This window comes from Nuphar pumila, chromosome 4, assembly GCF_984573655.1.
Source record: "Nuphar pumila chromosome 4, dmNupPumi1.hap1.1, whole genome shotgun sequence".
In the NCBI taxonomy this organism is placed as follows: domain Eukaryota; kingdom Viridiplantae; phylum Streptophyta; class Magnoliopsida; order Nymphaeales; family Nymphaeaceae; genus Nuphar; species Nuphar pumila.
In genome coordinates this window covers 10219258-10232704 of record NC_143252.1, presented here as the reverse complement: position 1 = coordinate 10232704, position 13447 = coordinate 10219258, and the positions used below count along the sequence as shown (strand labels likewise).

Genomic DNA, 13447 nt, shown 5'->3' with positions numbered 1-13447 from the left:
TCAGAGTGATATTAATCAATCAAGACAGAACAAAGATTGTGTGTTCTGACATCAATATGGGAAAAAGGAAAGAACGAGTTTGACGTGATTTCAATCTTTGAAATCACACAAACATGAATTCTGCTATTGCGTGGTTAGGTAAGATTATTGTATGGGTGAAATCAGATGCAACATTATGAAAGAAAGAACAATGAGAGAAGAAACAAATAGGAGAAGAAGATAATGCAAGGTTAATGAGCAAATCAGATATTTTGGATTGTGTAGGAAAAGAAGAAACGATATGAACAAAGAGAGAAATACCTTAGAAGAGGACAAAGAGGCTGGACTGAATGCTCATAGGAGAACACGATCATCAAGGAAGGATCTCTTGCTCTGGTACCATGTTAGAAATTGGTATTCCACCGTCAATCACAAGAGGAAGAGGAGTAAAGAGGGGGAGAGGCATCAATGGCTGCATAAAACCCAATTAGGGTCTGCGGTATTGGCTTCCCATTATATATATGTTGATACAACTATTAGGGTACGAAAATACCCATTACATAACAACATAAAATTACATTATACCATTAATGAACATGTGTTAAAATAAAACCGAGTTGGGTCTGGATCCTGAGATCCAAACCCAGTCATGAATGACATCTTTTCAGAAGGAAGAGAGCAGTCCAGAGGAGAGGAAGAAAATGGCGAATGAGGTAAACACATCTCTCTCTCACCTTCTTCTTTCTTCCTGTTTCCTCCTCCTCTTCTTCTTCTCTTCTCTCTCACACCTCCTTTCTTTCTTTTTCCTCTTCTTCTTCTCTCTCTCACACCTTCTTTCTTTCTCTTTCCTTCTCTTCTTCTTCTCTCTTGATGAGATAGAGAGAGAGAGGGGGAAACGAGATGGGGAAGACGAGAGAGAAAGAGGGAAATCGAAAGGGAGACAAAGATGGGAAACCCTAGGAGAGGGAGAGAGATGCGAGTCGAGAGGGAGACAAAGATGGGAGAGGCGAGTCGAGAGTAGAGGGAGAGAGGTACCTGAGCTGAGCAGAGACAGCGAGGGGGGTAGGGCATGGGGAGAGAGCCGAGAGAGAGAGAGGGTTTTCATCAGGCCTGGTTAAAAAAGATTGGAATGAGTTGGGTCTTCATTGGATCCATCCTGGCGCAGTGCGGGACCCGATCCACGGCGTACTCGCATTGTGCCCGATGGCAGTACCCGTGTCGACACAGGTATGACACCCTTTTCGGCGTGTCTATGTTACTTAGATTTAGTGTTTTGGTGAAAATTTAAAGTGATTTTAGTGGTCTATTTGGGGCGGTAGTTGAGTTTTTGCTTATTGATGAGTAGTAGAACTACTGTAACCTTTGTATCAACATTAGATTTCACTGTTTTTGGGTGAAGCATTTGAGGTGTTTTTGTTGATGTGTGTGAGTTGGTAGTATCAACATCTTTGTTCTTTGATTGGCCATGTGTGCATCTTGTTTGATGCATATTTTGTTGATGGTCTTCATATCGGTTGAGCACATGTGTGCTGGTGTGAGTTGGTAGTATTGGCAACATAGTGTGTGTGTGCTATCTTTTGGTTTCATTCCAGAGAGCATCTTGAAGTTGGTGATATCTTGCTTGTTTTGGGACTGTATACTGTGTATTTGGTCCAGTTGTGCTGTGTTTTCTATTGCATGCATGTTTCTTTGATTTGCAGTTGGGGGTTGTGGCTGTGATGGAGAAGGTAGAATTAAGTCAGCTCTTGTGCATCTGTTTGTCAGAATGGTAGATTCAGTGATGGGATGATTGCTGTGTCAAGAGCATCTAGATGTGACATGGATGGTATGAGATGCCATTATTGCAAAGAAATAGGGCATATGAAGCGATTATGCCTTGCATTAAAAAAAGAAGAGTGGTGGTTCTGCAACTCAATCCATTAGAGAGAGTCCTAAGGAAAAGAATGGGAAAATGAATGATAATGAAAGAACTCAGTCCGTTGACTTGCTTGTGAGAGGTTCTTTTAAGCATCTTGGTGGGAGTCAACTACGAATTTTGGAGTTGATGCAACAGATGCAACAACAAATTCTCCAATTGCAGCTCTTAACTCAGTCATTCATTGATGCTCTTTTTTCTAACCTCTCTTCCGTTCCCACTTCTTCTGATGTTGCTTGTGCATGTATTTCTGGTAGTCCTCTTGGATGGCTGATGGATTCAGGAGCATCATATTACTACATGACTTCTCATGAATCCATTTTAGCCAATTGTTAGCCATAAGATGCGAGAGAATCGTTTACGGTGGTTTGGACATATTTGGCGAAGGCCTAATGATGCTCCAGTTAGAAGGTTGGAGAAATGGGAAAATATATTAGTTAAAAGAGGTCGGGGTAGGCCTAGGAAGACTTGGATGGAGATGATAGGAAAGGATATGAATGCTTTGAACCTCACCGAGGACATGGCATTGGATAAAAATGATTGGAGGAAAAGGATTCATGTGGAAGACCCAAAATGAATTTCTTTTTGGTTCATATCGCTGACCCCAATTGTTTTGGGATGAAGGCGTAGTAGTTGTTGTTGTTTGTTAGCCTTGCAATGGTATTTTCCGCATTACAGATAGTTCCTCTATAACTGTATCCAAAGTTGGGTTCACTACTCTCATTTCTTGTCCTGGGAGTAAATTGGATATTTCACAAATTTATCATGTTCTTTCTCTTGCAATGAATCTTATTTTTGTTAACCAAATTACCAAGCTTAACTGTAATGTTATCTTCTCTTCTGTTGATTGTCTTGTGTAAGATCAACCGTCAAGAAGAAGGATTGAAATTGGCCATAGGAGGAGACATTTATATTATTTGGATTGGCTGGATATGAGCTCACATAAGAAGTCTGGAGTTAGTCTAAAAGCTGCAGTTATGGCCGAGTCAGTTTTGTGGCACCAAGGACTAAGTCATATTTCTAATTTGATATTGCAATGTTTGGTATATGTTGGGAGTTTGGGTGAGCCAAAGTTATTTGTGTCCAAGGCATGTTCAGAATCATGAAAGTTGTAGGCTAGCGAATGGTCATGCTTTGTCATTTGGGATAAGAGACACGGAAGCTGAGTATTCATTTGATTTTGTTCATTCAGTTGTGTGGGGTCCCTCACCAGTTTTGTCCAAGGGAGGTTCATCATATTTTATTATATTTATTAATGATTAAACAAGATATACTTGGGTATATTTCATGAAAAGTAAGAGTGAACATTTTGAGATCTTTAAGAATTTTGTGCTATGATTGAAACTCAATTTTTTACTAAGATTAAGAGCAGAGTTACCGGAAGCGCCTAAGTAAAAGGGAAAACGCGCTTCCCTTTTATGGGAAGCGCGTTTCCATTTTATGGGAAACACGCTTCCCATTTATGGGAGGCACGGTTCCCCCTCGCTTCCCTATTTTTTTCATTTTTTTCGCTTCTCCCTCGCTTCCGGTTCGCTTCCTAGGTCGCTTCCGAGATGGTTGAGAATTTTCTTCTAAGTGGTCCCACACTTCCCCGCTTCCTAAATTTTTGAAAGTGCCTCGCTTCCCGCTTCCTCGACTGGTAACTCTGATTAAGAGTCTTAGAACTGATTTTGGTGGTGAATATGTTCGCTATATGTTTGAGAAAGGTTCTTGCAAGAAAGATGTATAAATCATAAAAAATCTTGTCCTCATACTCCTGAACAAAATGGAGTCGTTGAAAGGAATAATAGACATATTTTGGAGATAACTAGAGCTCCTCTTTGTTGGATGTATGACAAAAATATATTGGGTTGATGTTGTGTATATGACTATCTATAAGATAAATCGTATGCTTTCGGGTGTTCTCAAAGGTATATCTCCTTTTCAGAAATTGTATGAAATTGTTCCGAACTATAAAATGATAAAAGTGTTTGGATGTACCTGTTTTGTGCTTTTACCTGATAGATATAGAGATAAACTGTCTCCCTAAACTATTAAGTGTTGCTTCTTGGATTTTTTACAACAACAACAACAACAACAACAACAACTACGCCTTCATCCCAAAACAATTGGGGTCGGCGATATGAACCAAAAAAGAAAATCATTCTGGGTCTTCCACATGAATCTTTCTCCTCCAATCATTTCTATCCAATGCCATGTCCTCGGCGAGGTTCAAAGCATTCATATCCTTTTCTATCATCTCCATCCATGTCTTCCTAGGCCTACCCCGACCTCTTTTAACTAATATATTTTTCCATTTCTCCATTCTTCTAACTGGAGCATCATTAGGCCTTCGCCGAATATGTCCAAACCACCGTAAACGATTCTCTCTCATCTTATTTTCAATGGGTGCAACGCCTACCTTCTTACGTATCTCCTCGTTCTGAATCTTATCTTTTATTGTATTTCTACACATCCATCTCAACATACGCATCTCAACTACACTCATTTTTTGAATATGATGTCTCTTGGCAGCCCAAGATTCCGTACCATATAGTAAAGCGGGCCTAATAGTCGTCCTATAAAACTTTTCCTTCAACTGCAATGGCATTATACGATCGCACAACACTCCAGTTGCACTTTTCTATTTCATCCACCCAACCTTTATCCTATGATTTATATCTCCATCAATTTCTCCATACTTTTGAATGATAGATCCCAAATATTTGAAACAATCATCCACCGGTATTTCTTTCTCACCAAGCTTCACTACACTCCCATCTCTATTTCGTTGCTTACTAAATCGACATTCCATGTATTCTGTCTTACTCTTACTCAACTTAAAACCTCTTGCTTCCAATGTCTGTCTCCATAATTCTAACTTAGCATTAACCCCAACTCTAGACTCATCAATCAAAACAATATCATCAGCAAACAACATACACCACGTCACATTTTCTTGAATTGATCTCGTAAGCTCATCCATCACTATAGCAAATAGGAAAGGGCTTAAAGCAGATCCTTGATGTAACCCAACCGTTATAGGAAAATTGGTTGTCACCCCTCCACAAGTGCGGACATTGGTTACTACTCCTTTATACATATCTTTAATTATACTAATGTACTTGAGAGAAACACTTTTCTTCATCATTGTCCACCAGAGAACGTCTCTAGGTACTCTATTGTATGCCTTCTCCAAATCAATAAAAACCATATGCAAATCTTTGTTCATCTCTCTATTTCTCTCAATAAGTTGTCTAAGAAGTTGTATAGCTTCCATAGTTGATCTTTTAGGCATAAAACCAAATTGATTCTCCGATATCATGACAACCTTCCTCAACCTAGACTCAATCACCCTCTCCCAAAGTTTCATAGTATGACTCATGAGTTTTATACCACGATAGTTTGTGCAATCTTGTATATCACCCTTATTCTTATATAGAGACACCAAAGTACTCTTCCTCCACTCATTAGGCATCTTATTTGTCCGCCAAATCTTGTTAAAAGGATTTGTCAACCATTCTAAATCTTTCTCTCCCAAGCATTTCCAAGCCTCGATAGGTATACCATTTGGGCCAACTGCCCTTCTTGATTTCATTTTCTTCAAAGCCTCTGCAATTTCTTTCTTTTGAATATTGCGCATGAAGTCACGATTCATCTCATGAAAAGGAATGGAGAAGTCTCCAAGATCCTGAGCATGACTTTCATTAAATAGCTTATCAAAATAATCTTTCCATCTCTCCTTAATCTCCTCATCTTTGACTAAAACCCTTTGCGTTTCATCTTTGATACATCTAACCATACCCAGATCCCTCGATTTCCTATCTCTCATCTTTGAAAGCCTATAAATATCCTTCTCGCCCTCTTTGGTATCCAACTTGTCATAAACCTCCTTATATACCTTATCCCTCGCGTTTCGAACTACTTTTTTAGCTTTCTTCTTTGCTATCATATACTTCTCCAAATTCTCATTATCACGACTCTTACTTAGATTTCTATAACACTCTCTTTTAACCTTAATACCTAATTTGACATCAAAATATTCTAGTTTAGTTGTGGTAGTGGTATTAATTTGATAGAAGATACTTTTTTTTATAAAGGCAAAGCTGGGGTTAGGCAGACCCCCTTGGATTTTGAACCTGCAACGACCCAACACAAGGTGACGTGCACTAGCTGCTCCCCATAGACAATGGGAGCCTCGGTTGGTATCATATGCTTCTTGGGTTTTTTGAATGAGCAAAAATGATATAAGTGCTGTGATCCGATTGGAATAAAAGTTTGGATATCTAGAAATGTCTTCCATGAAGATACACCTTATTTTAGTCATATTCAGGATAAGGTGGGAGTGGAGAATGATCTATCATTCTTGGTGTCATTTCTTGAAAAAGATGGAATTGATGGACATATGAAGGTTCATGGGGAGAAAGAGGGAATTGATGGGCATATGGATGTTCAAGGGGAGCAAGGGGGAGATGACGGGCATATGGAGGTTTAGGGGGAGCAAGTTTCCTTAGGAAGCCATATGTTGGGACAAATCTATTCTATAAAATATTGTTGAGATATCTTTCTTGGATCAAGTGGAGGTTGGGAACATAGAGGCCAATTTTGATTCAATTCCTTCTTCAGCTGATCCTGAGCATCAAAGTTTAGAGTCATCCTTTGAGCCATCTCCATCTTTCAACATTTCCTTAGGTACGTCGAAGCTCTAGAGCTTCTATTCATCTCTCTCACTTTGTGTCTTATGAGTCTTTCTCCCCTAGATATTATGCATTCTTAACCTTGATGCTTGAGTCTTATGCAGAAGCAACTAGTAAAGAAGAGTGACAACATGCAATGATTGAGAAACTGAATGCTTTGGAGAGAATGCATGCATGTGATCTTGTAAAGCCTCCACTAGGGGAACTTTGGAATGGGGAGGGTTTATAAGATGAATACTAAGGCAGATGGGTTAATCGAAAGATATAAGGCAATATTAGTGGCAAAGGGCTATAACCAGTAGTTTGGAATTGATTTTGCAGAAACCGTTGCATATATGGCCCATAGGACTACCATACGAACTTTGCTTGCAGTAGTTGCAGTGAAACAATGGAACCAAGAGCTCCTTGAGCAAAGTAGTACTGCTGCAGTATGGGCTCAAACAAGCTCTTCGAGCCTGGTTCAAAAAATTTAGTACTGTTGTAGGATCTTTTGGTTTTGAGCAAAGTTATCATGATCCAACCTTGTTTGTGGCATCTTGTTCTCAAGGGAAGTGCATATTTACTCCTGTAGGTTGATGATATGATCATTACAGGCCATGATTTGAAGAAGGTAGATGATACCAAGAAGAAGTTAGCCAACATTTTTTGAGATGAAGGATATGAGAAATATGAAATATTTTCTTGGCTTAGAGATTGCATAGTCAAAGAGAGGACTTTACTTGTCCCGACATAAGTATGCAACTGATTTGGTTGTGAAGGCAAGATTAGTGGATAATTAAAAAAGGTTAATTTTCTTGTGGAAGGTAATGTCAAGTTGAGAGCTTCGGATGGGGTGGAGCTAGATGATCCAATGTTGTATAGATAATTAGTCGGGATCTTGATATATTTGACTATATCCAGACTATATATCACTTACGTTGTTCATATGGTTAGTCAGTTTATGAGCTCCCCCAAGGCTGTTCATCTTGTTGTGGTACTCTGGATTGTCAGACATGTGAGGCACACCATGTACTATGGGATGTTTTTTTCAACATCCTCTTGTCCAGATGTGAGAGCCTTTTGTAATGCTGATTTTGGAGGCTCTACCAGGGATAGTCTCTTCACTACTGTTTATTGTATTTTTCTTGGAAGCTTCCTAATCTCATGGAAAAGTAAGAAGCAATAAAGAGTTGCCTTATCTATAGTTGAAGTTGAATACAGAGCAATGACACAAGTTACACATGAGATTATTTGGATCATAGTCACAAATATCGATATCGGCTATATCTCGGCGAGGCTATTTCTCGCGATATTATAGGCTTGGTGATAAATCTCGGAAAGATCTCATGGCTTAAAAAATATACAAAAATAAGTAAGAAAATATCATGTTTAGATACTAAAATACATATATAATAAAATAAATAAGTAAAAAGTGCAAAATAGAGAAGAAAAACACATTTAAGCTGTAGAAAATTAAAAAAACAGTAACAATAATTGATAATATTGCGATATTATCAAATTGGAGATAGTTTCAAAATATCGTGATTTTTTACCTATAATATCGTTTCCTGAAAATATAGTGATAATACTGTGATATTTTGAAAATAATGTCGATATCTGTGACTGATTTGGATAAGGTGGCTATTGGGAGAGTTGAATTCATATCGATGGCCGAACCTCCTTATATTGTGATAATATGAGTGCCATTCATATTGCAAAGAATCCAAAATTTCATGAAAGGATAGATTGTCACTTTACAAGGAAGGCCTATGAAGATGGAGTCATTTGTCTTGAGCATGTAGGCTCTAAGGATCATATTGCAGACGTGTTTACCAAGAGTCTTACTCTGTTGCACTTTAGCATATTCCTTTCCAAACTTGGGATGATTCCTCCTACATCATCTCAAATTGGAGGGGGAGCGTTGAGTTTTATGTACAATATGTGTATTACATTTTGTGTTACTCCCTTTATGTATTTATATGTACATTACATTCTTTATAAAAGTATGTTTGTACTTCTTCTAGTAGTGTAGAGTCAACTGTTTTTGTCCTATAGTGGGATAGGAGGGATGTCCTTCATATATGGTTGTATTCTTTGTTTTTCTCCTAATGAAGTTTCTCTTCTCATCTTCTTCTTTGCTATCTCTCTCATGATTGGAACTCTATGGCTTTAATAGATCCTATTCATGGATTACAAAATGTGTAAGAGCTTTATTGGCCTCTTAACATTCTATGGGTCCCTTCTATATATGGCATCACCACTCTCTTTGGCATTCTTGTCCATCATCAGCCTTTCTATATGAATTATATACAACCTTTTTCTTGTTTCATTACCCATGAAAAAGGAGTTATTGATCGCCTTTGATACACCTAATCATGTTCAATTAATGAAGTCAAAAAATGACACGAGGCTAAAAGCCTCCAACCTGACCCAAACAAATCAAAATCTAGTAGTAAATGGCACGGATCTAGGACCTATTGTTGTATTTTGTAGAAAAGTCTGAATTTAAAATAAGATACTCTTTCATAAGTTTTGGTATCAAATAAAGATTTATTTATATAACTTGACTAGGAATGTAAGTAGTCATTTTTTTGTATAATACTTTTTTTTTTGGTATCTGAATCTACACCAATTGCTTACCATTATAATTCTACCAATTTAAACTTTATGCAAGAAGATTACGGTCCTTTGGCTTGGAAGAGTTGTGAGTCGCTAGACTTAGACTCATCACCTTTTGGTAAAACAGCAATCCATTTGGAAACATGAAGCTAATTTTCATATGACTTAGACTTTGACCGCTAGGCCATTCCTTAATGCATTTTTCTCCTTAAGCTGAAGCTAATTTTCAGTGATTTGGAAATGTGAAGGTCTTTTAAGTAAATCAGTGGTCTTCTCCTGGGTGACGGAGGTGTTCTTTAAGTAAAGCAGAGATAATTTTTTTCTTGAGAGATTGTGATATGCACTTGCATAGTCAATCCATGCATGTGCACATATCATGCACACACTCACATGGGCAAGCACCTGGAACTTGTATGCAGGTACACCTATAAGACAAAGTCAACCCTTTGGGTGCTGGCAATTCTGTAAATATGAGGCTGTATTTTGGCTCATTCCACTATGCGTATATGGATCTCATGTTAGAGTTGCTTGTGCATTTTGGAGCCCCATTTTTATTTTTTATTTTTTATTTTTTTTAGTTCTTGTTGCATTTACATTTTCTTGTCATAATGTCATGTTGGAAGGGCTTTTTACTTATTCCCTACTGGTCCTTTTTGTAATCTTATATTTTTTAACTTTTATTTCTATAATAACTTGCAAAATTACATACTATATAGACAAGGTGTGATGAAGTTGCTGAAGCTTTAATAGCACAAGGGCTGCATGCAGTTTCTCTTCATGGTGGTCGTAGTCAAAGTGAAAGGGAAGCAGCTCTGCGTAATTTTAGAAATGGGTCTTCAAACATTCTGGTATGAACAATGTCATAGTTGATTAGGAAGGAATTACTTCAAGATTTGTTTTTTCTTGTTGATGGGCTCACTTTTGCATTTCGGGTAAAAATTATTGAATATTGGATTTTACTTTCAGGTTGCCACAGATGTTGCGTCACGTGGTTTGGATGTGACCGGAGTTGCACATGTTGTCAATCTTGATCTTCCAAAGGTGTGGTTGGCATCAGTTGATGCTTGCTGACTGTCTTCTCATAAGTGGTTTTCAACTGTTTAGTCCAAAAACTTGCCAAGCTGGTACCACTCTGGAAATGTTCATATAAGTGGTGCAATAGACTCTTGTTTCTGGTTTATATTACATCGTACAATGCTTTATCTATCTCTTCAATTTCTTACAATGTCACATCTTATTGCAATGGTTTTACTTTTCTCTCTCTCTCATATGGTTAATTGAAGATGAAATCCTTAGCTTAGAGGGTTCGACTGGTCAAAATTGCAAAACACCTTTAAGATGGCATCATTTTTGAGAACTGATGCTTTTGTTAGGGTTAGAGATTAGGTATTTTTGGAGGGAGAAGTCAAACAGAATGATTTGTAAAAGTGACTCTTGACTGTAAAAGGTGGCAACAAATTAAAAGTTCCAAGAATTTTGGGGAAATTGGCAACCATCTGTGATGTTCCTTGGCTCTGCCTTCCTATTTCATGCCAGTTGGATAATCCTAAAGCTAGCACAATGGATATAACTTGGATAAACCCATCCATATATGTATGCACGTATGTATCCTACAAGTTAATGTGTCCTGGGAGATGGTCTTGATATCATTCCCTGCTAGTTAATTTTCTTTTGATAGGCCATCTGTCTCGCCTACCAGTTCCTAAAATCGATAAGTAAAAAATTCTTACCATTTGTAAGAGGCACTGATATAATACACATTGATTTGTGTCATCAGAAAAAGAAAAGCAAATTGATTTGTGTTTAATTGCATAAAAAATCCCCTAAACAGGTATGCTATCTCAATATCAAGCTTCTCATTTTTCAGTAAACTGAATACTGCCAAAGCTTCAGTAATTAAGCATCAGCTATTTTCTAAGGTGCATACAAGAAGGGATTCTCCAAATGTATCCTTCAAGGATTGCATTGAATATAGTTATTTTGGGATATCTTTGGAACTTCATGCAGTTCTTCCTTTTTGTTGGGGAAGTGGAAGGCTTGCTTAAATTGAGTATATTTACGTATGAAATCTGTATCTTGTCATATTTTCAGATTGCAGTTTGAACAGGGAAGCTTTTTTGTTATTATTGAATTCCAAAACTTTTAATTTTTTTCTCATATTTTAATCAAATTGTTGTTTCTTGAACCTTTATCTGTAATGTGTACCTCATTTGCTAACCTTCACCTGTTTGATAGGCAATGGAGGATTATGTGCACCGGATTGGTAGAACAGGGCGTGCAGGATCTATAGGTCAAGCTACTTCTTTTTATACTGATCGTGACATGGTATAGTTGTTTCTGTCTTTCTTTTCCAGTTGTCATCTTCAATTATTTCTCTGTACATCTAAAGAGATGATTAGCTAAATCGTCTACATTTCATTAACCTATGATTCACTGGCCCTTGCAGTACCTTGTGGCACAAATCAGGAAAGGGATTTTAGATGTTGAGTCTGGGAATTCAATGTCGTTTGCTACTGGGAAGGTGCAACATCATAGAAATTTATATTCTTATTTGCGATATTGGAGAAAGTAATAGTTGCTCCACTTCAAGTTCTGATCAATAATTATCTCGTTGCTGCATACATGATTTCTATCTTGTTTCTTTATTTATTCTTGTTCCATTTTTAGGTGTGGATATTGTGTGTTCTAGTTAGTTGAGAGAAAAACTTATATGTAGTGTTGTTGTTGTCCAGAAATGATCTTATCTGTATGGTTTGTTTTTAAATTAGTTAAAATTTCAAATCATTATGATGCAACCAATCCACTCATTTTTGCAGATGCAATTTTTGGGGTGATAATTTGATATATTTAGTTTAGAAGCATGGAGTTTTCTCTTTTTGAGGTTACATTTATTTCTTACCTTACCAAGCTGGGGTTAGTATGACCTCTATGTGGTGGAAGGTTTGACTTCAGAAATGATCGGGTGGTAATTGTTCAGAAATGATCTTATCTGTATGGTTGGTTTTTAAATTAGTTAAAATTTCAAATCATTATGATGCAACCAATCCACTCATTTTTGCAGATGCAATTTTTGGGGTGATAATTTGATATATTTAGTTTAGAAGCATGGAGTTTTCTCTTTTTGAGGTTACATTTATTTCTTACCTTACCAAGCTGGGGTTAGTATGACCTCTATGTGGTGGAAGGTTTGACTTCAGAAATGATCGGGTGGTAATTGTTCAGAAATGATCTTATCTGTATGGTTGGTTTTTAAATTAGTTAAAATTTCAAATCATTATGATGCAACCAATCCACTCATTTTTGCAGATGCAATTTTTGGGGTGATAATTTGATATATTTAGTTTAGAAGCATGGAGTTTTCTCTTTTTGAGTTGAGAGAAAAACTTATATGTAGTGCTGTTGTTGTCCAGAAATGATCTTCACAAGTATGCATCTGCCGAGTGTTCTGGTTGAAGAAAACAAAGGGTTTAAAAATATTGCCCAGATAACCAAATCACAAGAATAATCTTTGCATTCCCATTAAAGGGATCTACCTTGTCACACAAGGAAATTCATCTTGCTTATCTGAACATTTTGACTTTGGATTGTGATTTTCTTCTTGGCTATATTTCAGCTGAGTTTAGTAACTTCTGGCATTTGAGCATCATCCTTGGTTTAGGGAAAGATTGCCATTGCAGTCCAGGACAAGAGCAACATGTATCAACATGGGCATTGCCTATAGAAGTTATTACTCTTTTTAAATTTTCATTCTCCAAGAAAAGGACATTTCTTGTGATTCATCCTTTCACGTAGTTTGATTTTCTTCCTTCTCTAATGCTTTACAAGGATGTTGACCAATTCAACAGAATCATTGTTATTTCTTCTTTTTTGTGATATCATGTAATGAGATTGTGATCTTGTGAAATTTGCCAGGTTGCTAGGAAGAAAGAAAGAGAAATAGCAGCAGCACAGAGAGAAACAAGGCTTGGGATATCCAAATTGTCACTAGGATTGGGTCCTACTGCAATAAGTGTTGATGACAAGTACAAATACATGCTGACCCCTGTGAGCACGAGGAAAGAGGGGGCAGCAGATGATGCTTGGGATGATTGAGATAATTGCTCTATTCCCTTTTACAAAAAGGATCACTAAAAGTTCAAGTTCTGATTCTGAAGATTAACCAACAGGTAATCACCCAGATTTCCAAGTCCCAATAGGGTATATTCACTATCCTTTTATCTGGATGGGCAAATTTCTATATTTTATCCTTTGTTTCCTCTGGATAATCTTGTGTGGATAT

General features: G+C 37.3%; 1 protein-coding gene across 4 annotated transcripts in view; it reads left to right on the top strand.

Moving 5' to 3' along the window:
• LOC149839333 (DEAD-box ATP-dependent RNA helicase 20-like) overlaps positions 1-13447 on the top strand; it is a 76545-nt gene that overhangs the window by 61978 nt on the left and 1120 nt on the right. For all 4 annotated transcript variants that reach the window (XM_090002467.1, XM_090002468.1, XM_090002469.1 and 1 more), the window contains 5 exons: positions 9885-10016; positions 10135-10209; positions 11404-11493; positions 11615-11689; positions 13081-13334. In XM_090002467.1, the coding sequence (XP_089858593.1) occupies positions 9885-10016; positions 10135-10209; positions 11404-11493; positions 11615-11689; positions 13081-13260 (552 nt within the window). In that variant the 3' untranslated portion in view covers positions 13261-13334. The remainder of the gene's footprint in view (positions 1-9884; positions 10017-10134; positions 10210-11403; positions 11494-11614; positions 11690-13080; positions 13335-13447) is intronic.